Source organism: Danio rerio, chromosome 15 (assembly GCF_049306965.1).
Source record: "Danio rerio strain Tuebingen ecotype United States chromosome 15, GRCz12tu, whole genome shotgun sequence".
Lineage (NCBI taxonomy): Eukaryota > Metazoa > Chordata > Actinopteri > Cypriniformes > Danionidae > Danio > Danio rerio.
The window spans coordinates 3187513-3208426 of record NC_133190.1 but is presented as its reverse complement, the minus strand read 5'-3'; the positions used below and the strand labels follow the sequence as shown (position 1 = coordinate 3208426).

The 20914-nt window shown below is 36.8% G+C and overlaps 3 protein-coding genes across 10 annotated transcripts in view; 2 read left to right on the top strand and 1 right to left on the bottom strand.

The window, feature by feature from the left end:
• rcbtb2 (regulator of chromosome condensation (RCC1) and BTB (POZ) domain containing protein 2) overlaps positions 1 to 2201 on the bottom strand; it is a 35387-nt gene extending 33186 nt beyond the window's left edge. For all 3 annotated transcript variants that reach the window (XR_012391199.1, XM_073924284.1, XM_005173365.6), the window contains exon 1: positions 2062 to 2201. The gene's annotated coding sequence lies outside the window, so the exon portion shown is untranslated. The remainder of the gene's footprint in view (positions 1 to 2061) is intronic.
• Positions 1973 to 13986, top strand: cysltr2b (cysteinyl leukotriene receptor 2b). 3 transcript variants are annotated; one of them, XM_073924307.1, is made up of 3 exons: positions 1973 to 2245; positions 4919 to 5045; positions 12307 to 13986. In XM_073924307.1, exon 3 carries the CDS (start codon positions 12328 to 12330, stop codon positions 13312 to 13314), a length of 987 nt encoding a protein of 328 aa, XP_073780408.1. In that variant the 5' UTR covers positions 1973 to 2245; positions 4919 to 5045; positions 12307 to 12327; the 3' UTR covers positions 13315 to 13986. The 3 variants fall into 3 exon arrangements, with proteins under 3 accessions (XP_073780408.1, XP_073780409.1, XP_068069770.2); XM_073924308.1 differs by having other exon boundaries at positions 1977 to 2245; positions 4947 to 5045; XM_068213669.2 differs by lacking the exon at positions 4919 to 5045 and having other exon boundaries at positions 1977 to 2245.
• Positions 13987 to 20222: 6236 nt separating this feature from the next.
• The window catches only part of fndc3a (fibronectin type III domain containing 3A), a 143376-nt gene continuing 142684 nt past the window's right edge, over positions 20223 to 20914 (top strand). For 2 of the 4 annotated variants that reach the window (XM_073924233.1, XM_073924230.1), the window contains exon 1: positions 20223 to 20570. The gene's annotated coding sequence lies outside the window, so the exon portion shown is untranslated. Of the gene's footprint in view, positions 20616 to 20914 lie in introns of all 4 variants that reach the window. The other 2 variants (XM_073924234.1, XM_073924231.1) reach the window with 1 other exon arrangement.

Sequence of the window (20914 nt, the reverse complement as noted above, 5' to 3'; positions counted from 1 at the left end):
TAAAGTTAAAAACTACATTTAATGTTCTTTCTATGTGTAGAAAATTCACTTTTGTACATTTTATTTATTGTAGATCGACAGCATACGATATTTTGTAGCTGTTTTACAAACCAGTTCTAGCAAATTTCACAATTAGATTAAAAATAAATTGGAAGAAACACATAAAATTGTGAAATATTCATGCGGAAAGATAAGCTTAGAGTAAATAAAAACTTCCTACAGTAAACTGTGCAACTCAAACCTCAAATATATATATATATATATATACATATATATCAATCACTGGCCTGACATTGTCATAATTGATATCATTAATTTTAAACAGGATTTCTGCAGGTTTCACAGAATTTAAGACTTTAAGACATTTTTAAGACCAATACGGATGAAACTTTAAACTCATCAAGCACTAAAGGCTAAGAAATTTTTCAAATGGCTTTTTACTATACTATAAATAAAAATAAAATAAAATTAATACATTTAATATTACAATATTAATAAATAATACAAATATTTTAGATTTTATTTCTTAGCTAAATATTTAAAATATTGTGTAAAAACAAGCAAACCCTACTTGTATTCAAACACTTTTTCCCCAACATAAACTTTCTTTGAATTAAAAAAAGATTAAATGTTTTTAAAAAGTTTTAACAACTATTATAAACTAAATAGCAGTCGCCTCACAGCAAGAAGGTCGCTGGTTCGAGCATCGGCTGGGTCAGTTGGTGTTTCTGTGTGGAGTTTGCATGCTCTCCCTGCGTTAGTGTGGGTTTCCTCCGGGTGTCTCCATTTTTTTACAAAGTCCAAAGACATGCGGTACAGGTGAATTGGGTAGGCTAAATTGTCTGTGGTGTATGAGTGTGTGAATGTGGATGTTTCTCACAGATGGGTTGGGGGTGGAATGGCATATGCTGGATAAGTTGGCGGTTCGTTCCGCTGTGGCGACCCCAGATTAATAAAGGGACTAAGCCAAAAAAAAAATGAATGAATGAATAAACTAAATATATACAACAATCTGTCCAGGTCGCTTTCCTCAGCAGTAAATAGATAGAGATCTTTTAAACGAATGTTATTGTTAGGAATATAATTAAACCGGTAAATAGAGTTAAAATTATATTCTATAAATAAAAAGTTTTATTGAGATGATTGTTGGTGATTGTATGGGTTTTGGCCAGATTTGGTAGCTATAAATGAACAAAGGAAAATTAAGACCGGTTTAAAAAAAGATTTAAGACCTAAAACACAATATTTCAGTTATTTTAAGACTTTTACGGCATAACATTTAAATTTTGAGATTAAAGACATTTAAAAACCAAGCAGAAACCCTGTTTAAAGCACTTTATCTTAAGTGAAAAGCCAATAAAAACACAATACAGGTGACATATTGAGGTATGGTTGGTTTTGTATTTCCACATTCGTTCAGTGACAACTTATATATTAAACGTACTTGTTTACCACGTTACTTTGAATATTGGGTCTGAATTCGCATGCAAAGTGACATTAAAATCACACTAGCATGGTGTACTTTCCTAGTCATTGGCTGCTAATGTGATTTATTTATAATACTAAATATTGTGTAAATATAATAACTTCATCTAAATACGTCAAGTTTTACTGAAATAACATAGCTGTCAAAGTTTAATTAGCTTAAATAAAACATTACAAACCAAACAACGTGTGACTAAACAAAGTCTGCGTTAATAGTAACGTTAGCTGTAAAACATCTAAGTACTTTTTAAACGCATTAATGAGTGCATGTGTAAACAAAGACGCGTTATTATTATTCAGCTGTTAGTTAGCTAACAAGCTAACTATCGTTTATTTTCATAACACCTCCACTGCTTGCAGAGACGAAAACAGTCCTCGAGTCTGCACGAAGCTCAAGCTAACATGTCAGATAACACCACCCGAATGTATACGAAAGTTGTTAAATTAACTAAACACAACTAAAGGTGTTTGAATGGGTAAAGCTGCTAGCTGATGTTAGCCGAGTGAGAATGACGTCACGGAGAAGTGTCAATCCGTCTCACGTCGAGTTTTACAAATAAAACTCTGAATGTTTACCTCGTGTTAAATGAATCGTCAAGGTCTTCATTCCTGTGGCAGATTAGGATGGAGATGGTGGAGTAAAGCGTCAATTCTGCATGTCTGCGAGTTGAGGTGGATGTTCAGTCCTCTCTCAGCTGGCAGTGTCTCATATGGGTGGATTTGAGCGACACAGGATTTCAAACTTCCCTTACAAGACATGGTGACTACAGCAAAACCACATATTAACTGCTAATATCGGTAACGTTATACTGTAAATACATGATACACTGGTTAATCCTTCACTTTAACCCTTACTTTTTGAACAGACATAAAAAATTACATGTTCAATAAAATTGTTTATTTACTGGAAAAAACAGCTTAAACCAGCCTAGACTTTTGCCACTTCCAGGCTGGTTTCCAGCCATTTCCAGCCTGGTCTTAGCTAGTCAGGCTGGGAGGTGACCAGCTAAAACCAGCTTATCCAGCCAAAACCAGCTATGTCCAACTTAAACCAGGCTGGTCAAGCTGGTTTTAGCTGGTTAAGGCTGGTCATTTTCCAGCCTGACCAACTAAGACCAGGCTGGAAATGGCTGGTAACCAGCCTGAAAGGGGCCAAAACCCCTCTAAAACCAGCCTGGTTGACCAGCTAAAACCAGCCTAACAGCACGTAGGGCTGAAGCTGACACTAGTGGATGCTCTGGAACTCTGGGGCTGAAGTCAACACTATGGGGCACCCTTGGTCTGAAACCAACATCGGGGGGGGGGGGGCTCTGGGCCTGAAGTGGATACTCAGGGGCCCTTTGAGGCTGAAGGCAACACTGGAGGGCACTCTGGGGCTGAAGCCAACACTGGGGGGCACTCTGGAACCAAAGCAGACACTGCATGAACTCTGAGGCTAAAGTCAACACTGGGGGGCACTCTGGAGCTAAAGCCAATAATGAGGGCTCTCTGAGGCTGAAGCCAACAATGAGGGCACTCTGGAGCTGAAGCCAACACTGGGGGCACTCTGGAGCTGAAGCCAACACCCTGGGGCACTCTGGGGCTGAAGCCAACACTGAAAGCACTCTGGAGCTAAAGTCAACACTTTGGGGCACTCTGGGGCTGAAGCCAACACTTAGGGCACTCTGGGACTGATGCCAACATTGAGGGCACTCTGGGGTTGAGGCCGACACTGAGGGCACTCTGATGGCTGAAGTCAACTCTGAGGGCACTCTGGGGCTGAAGCCAACACTAAGGGCACTCTGGGGCTAAAGCCAACACTGGGGAGCACTCTGGGGCTGAAGCCAACACTGAGGGCGCTCTGGGGTTGAAGCAGACACTGGGGAGCACTCTTGGGCTGAAGCCAAAACCGAGGGCACTCTGGAGCTGAGGTCAACACTGTGAGGCACTCTGGGGCTGAAGCCAGCACTAAGAGCACTCTGAGGCTGAAGCAGACACTGGGGGCACTCTGGGTTGAAGCCGACACTGAGGGTACTCAGGGACTGAAGCCAACACTGGTGGCACTCTGGGGCTAAAGCCAACACTGAGGGCACTCTGGGGCTAAAGCCAACACTGAGGGCACTCTGGGGCTGAAGCAGACACTGGGGGCACTCTGGGTTAAAGCCGACACTAAGGGCACTCAGGGACTGAAGCCAACACTGGTGGCACTCTGGGGCTAAAGCCAACACTGAGGGCACTCTGGGGCTAAAGCCAACACTGAGGGCACTCTGGGGCTAAAGCCAACACTGAGGGCACTCTGGGGCTGAAGCAGACACTGGGGGCACTCTGGGTTAAAGCCGACACTAAGGGCACTCAGAGACTGAAGCCAACACTAGTGGCACTCTGGGGCTAAAGCCAACACTGAGGGCACTCTGGGGCTAAAGCCAACACTGAGGGCACTCTGGGGCTAAAGCCAACACTGAGGGCACTCTGGGGCTGAAGCGGACACTGGGGGCACTCTGGGTTAAAGCCGACACTGAGGGCACTCAGGGACTGAAGCCAACACTGGTGGCACTCTGGGGCTAAAGCCAACACTGAGGGCACTCTGGGGCTAAAGCCAACACTGAGGGCACTCTGGGGCTAAAGCCAACACTGAGGGCACTCTGGGGCTGAAGCAGACACTGAGGGCACTCTGGGGCTAAAGCCAACACTGAGGGCACTCTGGGGCTGAAGCAGACACTGGGGGCACTCTGGGTTAAAGCCGATACTGAGGGCACTCAGGGACTGAAGCCAACCTCGGCGGGCACTCTAGGACTGACGTCGACATTGAGGGCACTCTGGGGTTGACGCAGACACTGGGGGGAACTCTTGAGCTGAAGCTGAAACTAGTTGCACTATAGGGCTATAGCCAACAACAGAGGGCCCTTCGGTACTGAAGGGTACACTGGGGGAGCGAGTGGTCACTGCTGACATTCTCAGGAGGCAGGTGCATAGTGAATCTGCCAGTATGTAAGGTGAAAAGCACACTGGCAGAACTCCACCATACATTTGACATCAGGTCAAATGTACCTCAAAATACTTTCATCTCCCACTGTGGTATACACTTGAGCCGAGCACTGCATTAAAGACTGGAGAATTAACAAGACCAAAACAAAAGAGTCCCGACAATCAGACCATCATACATTAAAACAATCACCATTTTCCTGAATCCCACACCTAGTACATCCAGAGAAACCGAGAATTTTCAAGTGGTTGATTTTTTTTGTTTCTCTCATAAAAGAAAACAACCTTCTTCAAATGAAACAACACATTCTTTATGAAAGATCAGTCTGTAATTTACTGGATGTGTGTAACAGTTCTCATGAATCCAGCATTGCATCAAGATTGGCTGGGTGTGTCTGTGGGCTGGGAAAGGGAATCATTTCTCCAGTGCAGCTGTGTGTGTGTGTGTGTGTGTGTGTGTGTCTGTGTTCAGTCATGCCTTTATACGGTTTATTATACAGAGATACTTCACCTCTCAGCCTCCACACTCGCACTCCTCTGCAGGATTTAACCTTCATTTCTGGAGACGTTTTCTGAAGTCGTGGATTCAGTTCTCACAGGTACGCGCATTAGTTGAAGAAGACCACATTTTTTACAGTGGACTGTTGACATTATTGTACTGTCATTTTACTCTGTTCATTGTTATAATCGTGACCACAAAACCTCTTATGAGTGTATTTGTTACAGTAGACAAAAAATACAGTATACGGGTGATTAGTTATGCCAAAAATGATTTGAATATTAAGTAAAGATCATGTTTCATGAAGATACCATGTCCATTTCTGACTGTATATTGTAATGTAATGTTTGATTTGTGAAGTGTATTCCAGAGCTGAATATTAGCTGAATGTTATTTATTTGCGATTTCTTACAGTGCTAAAACAGTGTTGTTATTATTATATCTACATAAATATTGTGTGTGTGTGTGTGTGTGTGTGTGTGTATTAACTTAACTAGGTTAATTAGGTGAACTACGCAGGTTAGGATAATTAGGCAAGTTATTGTATAACGATGGTTTGTTTTGTAGACTATCGAGAAAAAAAATTAGCGTAAAATTAAATAATTTTGTGTGCAGAGTTACTGAAGTTTGTCCTGCGCGATTGCGTTTTTTTTAGTTACTTCTTTGGTTTGGTGCGTTAATCTTATCGTTACTATTATTCAAAAGAAGGTATTGATTCGCACTCAATTGCTTCGTACTGTTTTTATTTTTACTTTTTCTTACATTTTACGGGTGATAACAGACAAACAGATGTTTTGATTGTTTATTGTCATTGCTGTGAAGATTATAAGTTATTGTGTGATTAATGGATAATGAAATGAGAGTGACGGTTTAACTAATTGCACATTGTGATTGACTATGGAATAAAAGGGTGGAGTTAGAGAATTGTGTCACACACTGAGGAAGGCTTTGTGCCGAAACGTCTGTTTGTCTGTTATCACCCGTAAAATGTAAGAAAAAGTACAAATAAAAACAGTACGAAGCAATTGAGTGCGAATCACTACCTTCTTTTGGCTAATAATTGTGTCCCAAAAATGTTTTTTAAAAAATTAATAACTGTTTTTATTCAAGCCGAAGTAAAACAAATAAGACTTTTTCCAGAAGAAAAAATATTATCAGACATACTGTGAAAATTTCCTTGCTCTGTTAAAAATCGTTTAGGAAATATTTAAAAAAGAAGAAAAAAATCAAAAGGGGCTAATAATTCTGACTTCAACTGTATATATATAATAAAATATTTCCCAACTGGGCAACACGGTGGCTTAGTGGTTAGCAATGTTGATTCACAGCAAGAAGGTCGCTGGTTCGAGCCTAGGTCAATTGGCATTTCTGTGTGGAGTTTGCATGTTCTCCTCGTTGGTGTGGGTTTTCTCCGGGTGCTCCAGTTACAGTCCAAACACATACGCTATAGGTGAATTGGATCAGCTAAATTGGCTGTAGTGTATGGGTATTTCCCAGTTATGGGTTGCAGCTGGAAGGGCATCCGCTGTGTAAAACATATGCTGGATAAGTTGGCAGTTCATTCTGCTGTGGCGACCCCGGATTAATAAAGGGACTAAACTAAAAAGACGAATGAATGAGTTGACGCTGTGGCAATCCTTGATGAATAAAAAGACTAAGCTGAACAATAGTGAATGAATAAATGAATGTTTCCCAGCTGATGTTTAACAGAGCAAAGACATTTTCACAGTATTTCCTAAAATATTTATTTTTATTTGTATTATTTTAACTTGCAATTTTTAGTTGTATTTCAGCTAAATATTGTTTCGTCTTAACAAACTATGCATCAATGCAAAGCTTATTTATTCATTTATAACTACATATATAAATATAAATTGACTTTAAGGACTGCTTTTGTGGTCCAGACTCATAATTTATTATAATTGAATTAATTAAATTAACTATTCATGTTAAACATCTACATAAATACCATATATACAGTTGTGGTCAAAATGATTAGCCCTCCTGTGATCTATTTTTCTTAATATTTCCTAAACTATGTTTAACAGAGCAAGACATTTTTCACAGTATTTCCTACACTCTCAGAAAAAAAATGTACACTGTTGTACCAAAGAAGGTACAAACCCTTGTCACTGGGGCAAGCAGTGCCTTTTTATGGAACAGAATTGTACCTTAAGACAAAGAAACTAATTTGTACCATTGCAGTTTGTACCTTTAAGGACATGATTTGTACCAAATTTGGTTTTTAAAACCTGCTGATATCACAAATCTGATCCACGAAGGTACCACTACAGTGACAAGACACTCTGTACCTCAACAGTGTGAAATGTGCTCCTTCAAGAACTATTTAAAGGCATTTTGCTTTATCCAAGTCAATTTATTTTCAGTAAATATAAAACATCAGATACATTTATAAAACAATGTTTTAGTTTACAGAGAAGTGTATTTTTGTACACATTTTCAATATACAATAAAACATAAAAAACACTTTAACATGAACTAAAAGTCTCTTTAAACTTTAAATGAGGATTCATGTTTTAGTATGGTTTACAGTCATACTTGTTTTCATAGATATTGTAATAAAGGAGTTGCCCAACACTTATGTACCTCCTTTTTATGAGAACAATTGTGTAGCTTTATTTATATTACAATTATAAAAGGTACAGAACAGTATCATAAGAGGTCTTTTCTGTACCATAAATGGTGCAATTTTTACAAAGGTACAAAATTGTTCCTTTAGAGGCATTATTTAAACCACCGTATACCTTTTTCTGAGAGTGTTTAACATTTTTCCTTCTGGAGAAAGTCTAATTTGTTTTATTTCGGCTAGAATAAAAGCAGTTCTTTTTAAGGTCAATATTATTAGCCCCCTTTTGTTTTGTTTGTTTGATTGTCTACAGAACAAATCCCATTTGTCTAATAACTTCCCTAATTAACCTTGATTATGTCACTTTAAGCTGAATAGTATCTTGAAGAATATCTAGTCAAATATGTGCTCTCATCATGGCAAAGACAAAATAAATCAATTATTAGAAATGAGTTATTAAAACTATTATGTTTCTATTAAGTAACACTCATTTTTAAAAGAATTACAGTGTCACAGGACGGCTAACCATTTTGACTTCAACATATAAATACTGCACTGTAAAACCCAAAAGGTTAAGGTAACTCAAACCATTAAAGGAAACCAATTGCAACAAACCATTTAAGCTCAAAAACTAATCCTAAAGAGTTCTGTAAACTTAATATATTTGAGTAAACGAAGCAATTTGAGCACAGTAAAACCCAATTAATGAAGAGAACTCAAACCAACTGAGTACTGTAAAACCCAATACGTTAAGTCAACTCAAACAGTTTGAGGAAACAGATTGCAACAAACCATTTGAGTTAAAAACTAACCTGAGTACTGTGAACTTACTCCAAGTTGAAGTAATGAGGTATTTAATTAACTCATTACGTTCAACACTGAGGTCAGAACTCCTTTCAAATGAGTAATATGAACTTTCAGTAAATTTTTTATTTGATAAAGTTGATTCTTGGGCTTTACAGTGTGTGTATCTTAAATGGTGCAGATGATATCAGATTGGATTAATTAAATATTACCGTATAGCTCGAATGTTGAATTTTAAGGCATAATTTTATTGGTAATAATTTCACTGTTAATAAACAACATCAGCAGCTGCAACTGAAACAAATTCCTTAGTCACAAACTCTCATGTTTGCATAAAATCGATTGCCAGTTTCCTCATTTTTCTCTGCGTGTCAGTGCAAACTCAGCTGTGTGTTATGCTGAAAGCTCAGTCACTTTTGCCTTGAGCGGTGAGTATGTTTTATTGTTTATAACAAATGATTTATTTGACCTCATCACTGAAGCTTAATTTCAGCTTATGTAATTAAATGATTCGTCCAACTAATAAATAAACTATAGTTTGATCTTAAATTATATATATATATATATATATATATATATATATATATATATATATATATATATATATATATATATATATATATGTGTGTATATATATATATATATATATATATATATACAGTTAAAGTCAGAATTATTATTATTAAACCCCCTGTTTATTTATTTATTTTTTTCCAATTTGTGTTTAACGGAGAGCAGATTATCTCAACACATTTCTAAACATAATAGTTTTAATAACTCATCTCTAATAACTGATTTACTTTACAGTAAACGGATGTTTACTGTATGATGACTGAAATGCAGTGGTGTAAATTAACTAATTACAAATACTCAAATGACTGTAATTGAGTTGATTTTTTTTCAGAAATTGTAATTTTAGTGTTAAAAATGTGTACTTTTACTTTTCCTTGAGTACATGTTTAGTGCAGTATCTGTACTTTTACTCCACTACTTTCCTTTGACCTGCAGTCACTACTTTATTTTTTCTTGTGTATGGGAAGAAAATTCAGTCCTGTAATTCCAGTCCAATCAAATTATAGAAGGTAAATTGCATCATAATGAACTACTTAAAGACATGTGCACTTTACATCGCAGCAAACTGTTTGGACGTTTTAAGAGTCCAAGAAGATGTTCAAAATCTTTACACGCATTGACCCAGAGACTGTTTAGATCAGGAGTCCCATATTCAGTCCTTGAGGGCCGGTGTCCTGCAGATTTTATCTTCAACTTGCGTCAACACGCTTGCACGGATGTTTCTAGAAAGCCTAGTATGAGGTTGATCAGCTAGCCCAGGTGCGTCTAATAGGGATTGGAACTAAACTTTGCAGGACACCGGCCCTCCAGGACCGAGTTTGGGCACCCCTGGTTTAGATGCATGTCACTGATAAGAAGATGACGGATGTTTACTGTATGATGAACGAAATGGGCTTAAACACCCAGCAGGCACAAGACGTCAACATGCCGTCAGATTGAAATTGTACCCTAACGTCGTGGAGACGCTGCATTTTGTTTGGAAATAAAAATCGGGTTTACATCAGAACTCAACGTCAGCCCGATGTCAATGTCCAACGTCCAACGTCCAACCTAAAACCAACCAAATATCAACGTCTAATGATGTTACCGCTTGACGTTATGTCGACGTTACAACTATGACGTCTATCAGACGTTGAATTTTGGTTGCCATAACTAATGAATAAATGTCAGTAGTTGACGTCAATAGGAGGTTGGTTTAAGATGTTGGCTCGACATTGGATTTTGGTCACTTTCCAACAACCTAAAATCAACCAAATATCAACATTATTTGATGTCATTATTGGACATCAAAATAATGTTGACCTTAGACGCTGGCTAGACATTGAATTTTGGTCACCTGGCATCACAACCTAAATCTAACCTAATATTAACGTCTTATGACATTGTGTGACTGCTGGGCAATAACTAAATGCACTACAGAATTTTACGTTTACACACATCCACAAATTACATGTAATGCATCAACTTTTAACAGCATAATACTCACTACTCTTGAGTACTTTTAAAATGGCTACTTTTTACTCCTACTTTGAGTAATATTTACAACAGGTACTTTTACTCTACTCACACTACATTTTTAGGCAAGTAATGGTACTTTTACTTAAGTATGCTTTTTCAGTACTCTTTCCACCAATGCTGAAATGGCCTTAAACACCCAGCAGGCTCAAGACATCAACATGACGTCGGATTGACGTTGTACCCCAACGTCATGTGGACGTTGCATTTTGTTTGGAAATGAAAATTTCTTAATTAAAACAGTGAGAAGCAACCGTTTTGAATGCCACTATGCTGACACACAGGTAATTTGTAGCTCCACCCTCTTTTGAAAAGAGCTCATTTGAATTTAAAGTGACAGTCACCGAAATGGCACAACTTGAATCAAAAGGGGGCAGTTTTTAAAGGTTTCTAAAACATTATTTATGAGCTATTTTGAGCTGAAACATAACATACACACTCTAGGGACATCAGAGACTTGTTTTACATCTTGCAAAAAGGGGCAAAGACATAAATAAAGTTTCAGCTTGGCGCAAGAGTGGTTTTGAGGTGTTGCGCTACGCTGTTTAAATAGCAAATGCATTAGCACTCATATGTGCGCCCATAGGCGTTCTGGTCTAAAAAGGAAGGCGTTCTGAGGTGGACCGCTGGCGCGTTGCTATTTTGAGAAACTAAAATAGATTTTTCATTAGACCAAAACTAACCCGGTCTAAACTCCGGCGCAGAGTTGCGCCTCGCTTACACACTGCTTAATACACACAAGAGAGCAACAGGCAAATATCTTTACATATGAAAAAATTTAAATATTAAGGATATATATAGAATATAATAAGAATAGATATAGGATATAAATATAAAGGATTAAAATATTACAAAACTTATTATTTTCTAGCCTACATGAAAATGAAAAATCACTGCTTTTATGTCTTCTTCATCTCGGGAGGCTTTTTCAGTTCATTCATAACAATCTGCTTTTATAAAATGTTATTATTATTAGCAGTATTATTTATTATATCCATATTTATATTTGTTTTATTAAAAAAAGCTTAGATTTGCCCACCTGTCAGGTTTTAGACCATATGGGGCACAGCATGTGTTTTAGGATATAACTCAGGTTTTTGACCACACTTGGTCATTATTGTTCATTTATTTGTTTGCTGGAAATTAGAACTGAATTTAGAAATAGTTTTGAAACGAATGTTTGCGCTTAACAAACGCAATTAATTATTTATAGGCTAATTGATGTCTGTGCATAAAGGTTTCTCTATCCAAGAGCGAAAGTGAAAGTGATCCATTATCTCTCATTCTCATGCAGTAGATGCTCTGTTTAACTGTTTTCTGTTAAAAAAACTGTCAACTGTTTACTGTTTGCTTGTGAAATGCTCATTTTTTCCACTTAGACTTACTTTGCGTCCTGTAAATAGCGAATGCGCTCTTGGCGTGACGCAGCTGGCTCTTAAAGGGAATGGGAGATGAGACTCTGATTGGTTTATTCTCAAAACACACCTATAACTCATTAAGAAAATAAACTCAACACTTTTAGCCCATGCGCCTTGGCGCAAAGCGCATTTTCCTGTCCGTAAATTAGCAAAAATGCGTTCTGACACGCCCTGAAAGCGTTTGCGCCCTGCGTTTTGCGTTCTGCGCATGGACCGTCAAAATAGAGCCCAAAGTTTTTTGGAATTTCCTACATTGTAAAAAACGCGGGCTTCCACACAACTCTTAACACAAATTGATTAATGCAAAACACAGATTTAAGTGATTTAACATAAAACATTTAAGTGGTCCCCTCCCAAAATTGTTCCAACTCATTTTGAATAAATAGTTTTGAATAAGCAATTTTTTGAGTGTAATTTGAAAATGATTCATTTTATTGTTGATTCATTGTCTGTCTTGTTCACAGATTTAATCCCCTGTACCAACAATGAGGAGTTTGGATACGGTCCCCACAAACAACTGCTCCATCAGCCAGTTCAAGCACACCGTCTACCCCATCGCCTACCTGTTCATCTTCTTCCTCGGGCTGGTCGGCAACATCACCTCGCTCGTCTTCTTCGTTGCTTCTTCAGTCCGAAAAAAGGTGTCTTTAACTCCGGTGAACATCCTCATGCTCAATCTCCTGCTGTCGGATCTGATGCTGGTGTGCTCGCTGCCTTTCCGGGCCTCCTACTTCCTCATGGACTCCAATTGGGTTTTTGGAGATGTAACCTGCCGGATCATGTCTTACGTCTTCTACATTAATATGTACGGAAGTGTCTACTTTCTGACCGTACTTAGTATGGTTCGGTTCGTGGCCATTGTCAAGCCGTTCGCGTATGTACGCTGGCAAAACCCACGACGGGCCTGGATCATCTGCGTTGTTATTTGGATGATCGTTTCTCTGGCCTCCATCCCGCTTCTGAAAGCAGGAACGCATGAGGAGAATGAAAAAACCAGATGTCTGGATTTGGGACACTCCAATTTGGAAACTATTATCATTTTAAACCGTGGTGTGCTGTTTTTGGGATTTGTCGTGCCTTTCGCGATCATCTCTGTGTGTTATATCTTTGCGGCTGTGTATTTGATAAAGCTCAAGAAGAGGAACCAAAGATCTCAGTTCAACCAGAAAAAGTCCTGCTCTCTCGTCATCATAGTTTTACTGATTTTCCTGGCCTGCTTCATGCCTTATCATGTCGTCCGAACTCTATTTTTGGAGGCTGAGAGGGATATTAAAATCAACGGTTATGGCGATTCTTGCCTTTACATCGAAACTTTAAGAAAAGCGGCAGTCGTCACACACGTTCTGGCGTCTGGAAACAGCTGTCTGGATCCGCTGCTGTTCATTTTTGTTGGGGAAAACTTCATCCGCTTTTGGAAGCACCAGTCACCCAGAAGACAGAGTTGTATGATTGAGCAGAATGTAAAAGCGTAAACAAATGTCATATAAAGAGAGACGATTACGACTGGTATGAAGTCTGTGGGATCTGTTGGGACTTGAGAGGGGGAAATTCCCGGAAAAAAAGGCCATATCTGTGTTGGATCACGACAAGGAAGAACTCGATTAACCTCGCAAGTCATGATGGTTATGTGTCTGTCTAGAGTTGACTGAACTTGTATATACGTTTGCAAAACAAACAAAAAAAGTTGTGCTTATTATGCTAATAGCAAACTTTGGTTCATAACAAACAATGTCTGTTAATTAACTGTGCCTATATTTTGTGATTCAGTGGTGTTTTCCGTTTATTTATGCTCATGAATTGCATTGTTGGACTCCAGTCTTCACTTTTAGTGTTTAAATATTAACTCTGCAGCTAAACATAGAGACTTTTGTTGACATTTCAGTAGTTTAAAACAATTTAATGTATACAAAACTTTATATAAACTATATATGAGCAATATCACACAAGTAGCAGTGCGATATGGCTGTATATTGCCCTGGTTGGGAGGCGTGCACCAGTGACGATAAACTGTAAAGTCATATCGCACTGCTACAAGTTTAATATTGGGTTTTTAAAGCAGTTTGATGGCATAATTGTGTGGATAAAAACAAAATCTAACAAGTAGAGTCTCAAAAACCCTTTTGTATAAGGAACTACTTTCTTCCACCATTCATTCACATTCGCAGCTGATGTCACAACAGCAGAAATCATTGCTACTTCACCAGCGTCACTTTAGAGCTAGTGTTTGAATGCTTCTCTAGCGTAATGTCTAAAGTGATGACAAAACAAGTGATTTTTACTCACATTTCAAAATTATAAGGCTTTCCCAATATTTCTTTGTTGCATTCGGGAAATCACAATACTTAACCCCTGAAAAAGCTAAAGCAATGCAAACGCTAGCAGAATACTATTGTGTTTGCGATAAGGAAAAACAGTAAACACATGCAGGCATTTCTTCTTTCTTTCTGTTTACTGAACTAGTCTTACCAGTTATCAGTTCTAGAATGATCTGATCAGCTGTAGTTAAAAATTACGATGTTTTCCTCCTCGAAGGACTTATTATGCAGTCTCTGACACCATCTTGTGGATAAACAACGTCAACTGTCTTTGCTCCGCTCAATGACAAGCTAATGGCCATCGACGCGCTGTCTCTCAGAAGTTATAAATATTTAAAATAGGCACTATCTATCCTGAAAAAACAGCTTAAACACATCTATTGGTTGGCTGGTTTTAGCTGGTCAATCAGCCTGGTTTCAAAGGGGTTTTGGCCTTTTTCATGCTGGTTTCCAGCCTGGTTTTAGCTGGTAATCTTCCAGCTTGATCAGTTAATCAGTTAGCCTGGTTTAAACTGGATATAGCTGGTTTTAGTTGGGCTACCAGTCTGGCTAGGCTGGTCAAGCTGGTTTTCGCTGGTCATCTCCCACCTCCCAGCCTAATCGGCTTAGGCTGGTTTAAGCTGTTTATTTGTTCAGTAAAGATCCTTACTAAGATAAACTGCATATTTGCAATCTAAACGACTACATTATCGACTAAAAAAGCCTCAAAGTACATGATGTTGTCCAACAGCTGTAATATTTGTCAAACTAGAGCGTCCTCTGCTTGTTGCTGTATGTAGGCGGAGTAATACACAAGGGTGAAGGGTGAAGAGGCTAGACGAGTGCTGTTATTTGCAGAATATCGCACGCCTATCAGTCAATCAGATTCCAGACAGAACTGTTGAATATATATATATATATATATATATATATATATATATATATATATATATATATATATATATACACACACACACACACACACACACACACACATATATATATACATATATACATATATATATATATATGTATATCTATATAATTAAGTCTGTAAAATAACAAAGAAAAAGTACCGGTAAGTACTGTTTTAGAGGAGTGTATTAGTGTATTAGTATTATAAAAGTACTGTATTACGCTCAATTAACAACAACACACTGATTATATCACTTCAAACTATTAAAAATTTCAACAAAAGTCACTTTTTCCAACTTTTTAACATGAAACATTGTTGGAATAAAGATCAAAGCTCCATTATGCACATAAAAAGCATTTAAAAATCATAGATCGCAAAATACAGAAAACTTTTATTGTACAATATTAATATATATATATATATATATATATATATATATATATATATATATATATATATATAGTAATGTACATATTAATGTACAGTCGTACATCACAACAATTGTAATATAAAATGGTCACACTTCAAAACAATGTTCTATTAGCAGGCTATTTTCAATATACAACACATTAATTTTTAATATTTATTTATATTTGTTAACATTAGTTAAAAAATACAATCCTTCATAGTATTTCTTAGTTAAATGAGTGGAAATTGAAAGGTACTTTATTCTGATTGGTCAGTCAAGACATTTCATGATGTTAATCCCAAATCACAACCGCTGAAACTAATAACACAAGCTCATACGGGTAATTCAAATCATCTTGACCTTTCTTGAAAACGTTTATATCCGTATTTATGTGTATCTTTCACGCAGCAGTTCTTGACTGCTTGGCGCCATCTTGTGACTGAAGTTTTCTGTCGGCTTTACGTTTAATGAAAGTGTTAATAAGTTATTACTTTTAGCTGATTGTTGTCTCAAAAAAAAAAAAAAAAAAATAGCATTTCAGTCATCATAAGCATGTTGGAGTTTAATTCAGGCAGGTGTACATATCCTTACTTATCAAATCAGTGCTATTCCTTGAAATGTTAAACAACATTACATTATTTTTAAGGAATAAATCAAGTGTTCATTGTTCTTAAACTTTGACTCACTACACATTTGACCCAATAAGCATCTAAATTATAAAACTAATCAAATGTAATGCACTTTCTACTGCTTTTAAAGTGGCCAAAGCATGGACTAGCTCAAAATAGACCCTTTAACTGACAAAAACATGCATTAAAGAGCTCCATTTGGCCTTTTTACAGGATGTAAAGTAAGACTTCTGTGCTTCCACAACATGTATGTGAAGTTTTATGTCAAAATAGCAGTCATATACCCTGCTAAAAAGTAAATTTTTGGGGTCAGAGGGAATCGCAGTGTTTTCTGTGCCAATGAGATGAATGAGCCACACATATATTTCTTCCACAATCTTCTACAGATTTAAAGATGAACAAATATTACTATTAACCTCTAAAGGTTTCCAGGAAGAATATATAAAAATAGGTAGATAAGGCTACTTGTAAAGATGTGTGGGCTGTTTTTTATGGTCAGAATCTGACTAACTTACACTGATGTTTTGTTTTTACTGTTGATTTTTCTAAAATAGAAACTGGTGATTATGGCAAAAGACATTACATTCTCCCGTATCATGTTTCAGGTGTTTGGCCAATCAAAATGCACTAGGCCTGTTGGCCAATGAGAACACTTTGTGACTTTTTTGTAAGTCTGTAATCATGTACAGTGTGTGATAAACTGTGTGTTTTTTTATTAAAGCTTGTTAAATGAATAGTCTTTTAAAACATTGTCTATCTATCTATCTATCTATCTATCTATCTATCTATCTATCTATCTATCTATCTATCTATCTATCTATCTATCTATCTATCTATCTATCTATCTATCTATCTATCTATCTATCTATCTATCTACCTACGTACCTACCTACCTACCTATCTATCTATCTATCTATCTATCTATCTATCTATCTATCTATCTATCTATCTATCTATCTATCTATATAATAATGTCCTGAAGCTGCTTGCCTTAAATTTTTAAGTTAGTGAAGAGTAAATTGCTGAATGTGGATTACTATTTTCATCACATTATATATAGACATCTTCCCTTTTTTATTTAGAAAAGATTGTCGAATGAAACTCAGCGTGAAACTCATGATAAAATGGCGCCCTCTGCTGCTGTATGAAGGAACAGTCAACACTGGCGAGTCATTGAACCTTTAGAGCTAGAGAACAAGAAATGCTTCTGGGAAATCTCATGGGTGCAGTTGTTATTACATTACCTCCCTTAGTAGTTTGTTGCCAGATTTCACCAAGAGATATATAGCTTTAATACTATACTATATAGCTTACTTGAGTTATTCTAATATATACAGATAGTACCACACTTACAAAAATGATTCATTGGATTTACTAAAGTTTTCTAAGGCAAGTGGTTGCAAACAATTTATATGGGCTGAATTTAAACAAATAAAATTTAGTAATGTTCAACTTAATTTTGTTTAAATTCAGCCCATATGAATTGCTTGCAACCACTTATAAACATTTACTAAATGCAATGAATAATTTATTTCAATGAAAGTCAAAAGTTTGGAATCAGTACGATAATATATTTAATCTTTTAAAAGAAGCCACACTTTATAAAGGGTGCTAAATAACTTTAAAAGTGGTTCTTTGGTTCATAATGATAGGGGAACCTTTTATGATGCTATATAGCACTAATCTTTCACGGTGCTGAAGAGAGCTTGGTCAAATGGCGCTATAGAACCATAAGAAGTGTTGTATAGAACCACAAGAAGTGCTATTTAGAACTATAAAAAGAGTTATATATAGAACAATAAAAAGTGCTATATATGATCATAGGAAGTACTATATAGAACCATATAGGTGTTATATAAAACCATAAGTGCTATATAGAATAAGCAGACCTATATAGAACCATAAAAAGTGTTTTACAGAACCCCATGAAATGCTATCTATAACCTTAAGAAATGTTATATAGAATAAGAATTGCTATATAGAACAATAAGAAGTGCTATGACCATATGAAGCGCTATATAGAACCATAAGAAGTGTTTTATAGAAAAAGAATTCTAATATAGAACAATGAGAAGTGTTATTTAGAACTATAAGAAGTGTTTTATAGAATAAGAAGTGTTATATAGAATAAGAAGTGCTATATAGAACCATAGGAAGTGTTATACAGAATAAGAAGTGCTATGTAGAACCATAAGACGTTTTATATAGAATAAGTGCTATAAAGAACCAAAAGAAGTGTTATATAGAAAAAGACGTGCTATATAAAACTATAAAAAGTACTGTATAGAATAAGAAGTGCTGTGTGTGTGTGTGTGTGTGTGTGTGTGTGTGTGTGTGTGTGTGTGTGTGTGTGTGTGTGTGTGTGTGCATATTTAATCCCAGCTCAAATGACACAACCTTGTGTTTACTGACACTTTGTAAGCCATTTTAAACAGTATATTACCACATTTTATTGAAATTACTTTTCATTTATTTCATTCGTATTTTTTCTTTTCTTGATTTACTAACTGTTTCTTGGCGCCATCTGTCGGTTACATTGAGGAGGGAAAATTAAAAACTTCACAAGTTTTACATTTTCAGGGCGTCTGGAGTTTATACAAAAGCCAATTTTAAGACTTCTAGCACCATAAAAAACATAATAAACAAAGAATAACAAAGGTTAATGTTATCTGATGCCTTTTATTCTAAACAATGCCTGATGACTTGAAACAATATGCAGTATTACAAAAATATTCACCTACTTTTCCAAATCAACACGAATAAAAAAAACAGCAAAAACCTGCATCCAGAAAACAAATATTGCATAAGTACTTTTTTTGCGTGTATTAATTTTCAAGAAACTGTATAATACAACTTAGAATACAGTAAAAAAAGAACAGTTCTTTTACACAATAACCACATTAGATACACAAGATAAATAGCCAAACCAAAATAAGTTACATTAAACATATATATATATATATATATATATATATATATATATATATATATATATATATATATATATATATATATATAAAAAAAAATATATATATATATATATATATATATATATATATATATATATATATATATATATATATATATATATATATATATATATATATATATACATTCATTTATTCATTTTCTGCTGCTTTTCCAGGGTGGGGGCAGCAGAACCCCACACTTCCTCCAGCTCCTCTGTGGGGATCCCGAGGCGTTCCCAGGCCAGCCGAGAGACATAGTCCCTCCAGCGTGTCCTGGGTCTTCCTTGAAGCCTCCTCCCGGTGGGATATGCCTGGAACACCTCCCTAGGTAGGCGTCCAGGAGGCGTCCGAAACAGATGCCAGAGCTACCTCAGCTGACTTCTCTCGATGTGGAGGAGCACCGGCTCTGAGAGTGCGCCCTGCCACCCTTCAAAGGAAACTCATTTCGGCCACTTGTATTCAAGATCTTATCCTTTCGGTCATGACCCAAAGCTTATGACCATAGGTGAGAGTAGGAACGTAGATTGACCGGTAAATCGAAAGCTTTGCCTTCAGCTCAGCTCCTTGTTTACCACAACTGACCGGTACATCGACCGCATTACTGCAGCAGCTGCACCAATCCACCTGTCTACATATATATATATATATATATATATATATATATATATATATATATATATATATATATATATATATATATAATTTGTAAAGAAATAATGCAATAAAAAAGAGATTTATATCATATTTGCAAGAAAGATCTCAAGAAAGAAGCACATTTCTTATTATCAATTAATCTAAGAATCTAAGTGATTTAATTAAATGTTCTATTTCACATAGGAAGTCCATGAAGATTAGATTTTTTTAAGAAACCTCTGTTGGTGAAAGTAAAATTTCCCAGCAAGTATAAGAAAGTTCACAGTGGCTTCTTGTTTTGGTTTTTAAAATAACAAATAACGTCCCTAAGGTGTAAAGTACCACTCATATTAACATTGGAAAAGCAATGTGAACGTAAATCATTCCAAACCAGTGATGATACATCGCATGAAAAAAAAAAAACAAGTGTATTGCATAAGTACAGAAAGAAAGAGGAATGCACAGGACGGGATACGCATGCGCACGACGTGTGTGCGCGCGCGCACGCGTGTGTGTGTGTACACATTCTTGAGCGGAAAATGATGGCGATTATCCAGACGCTCGAAGAGCCCTGCGCTCGCAATGGATGGAGGTGGCCGTAAAAACTAACAACAATCGCGGGGAAAAGTTGTTTGCTTGGGAAGATCGCGACTTGGTTCGACCCCCGAACGTTTACGGACGTAGAAAAAGCAAGTGGATGAGGATTGAGACTGTAAACTGCTGTAATATTCAAGTGTGAAAGAGCCACGTAGCTTATAGAGATCCAGATCACACACACACTGGCCTAGTGCTTTAAAGCCTCCACAAAACACACACACACATCAACCCGAAGAAGAGAAGAGAGGGAAGTACATTTAAAAAAGCGGAACTTGCTTTTGGTGAGTCGATTCACGTTTCGCAGGGATGATTTGTGTTTAACGCTAGTAAATGTGCAGACCTTCACCATAGTGAATGTGCGGTTATTTACCCTGCTCCGTGTTAGATGTGACCGGCTGTCTTTTTGTTTTAAGTGCACTTTTATTTTAGCAATCATAGGAAGTGTGTGGTTTTAAAGTGTGTTTGTAAGAAATAAGAGTAAGGGCCTGGAAGTGCACACGTCAACGTCATCTGATCACAGAGCTGCAGATTAAATACTGCTGCAGTCACTATACTCACTCTGCGGGGCTGTGTTTCAAAGCACTACTCCGCTTACTCGCTAGTGTGCATGCGTTTGGGGGTGGCA

Bases quoted from the DNA above. Each gene is read 5' to 3' on its own strand.
- cysltr2b (XM_073924307.1), top strand. From the start codon at position 12,328: ATGAGGAGTTTGGATACGGTCCCCACAAACAACTGCTCCATCAGCCAG.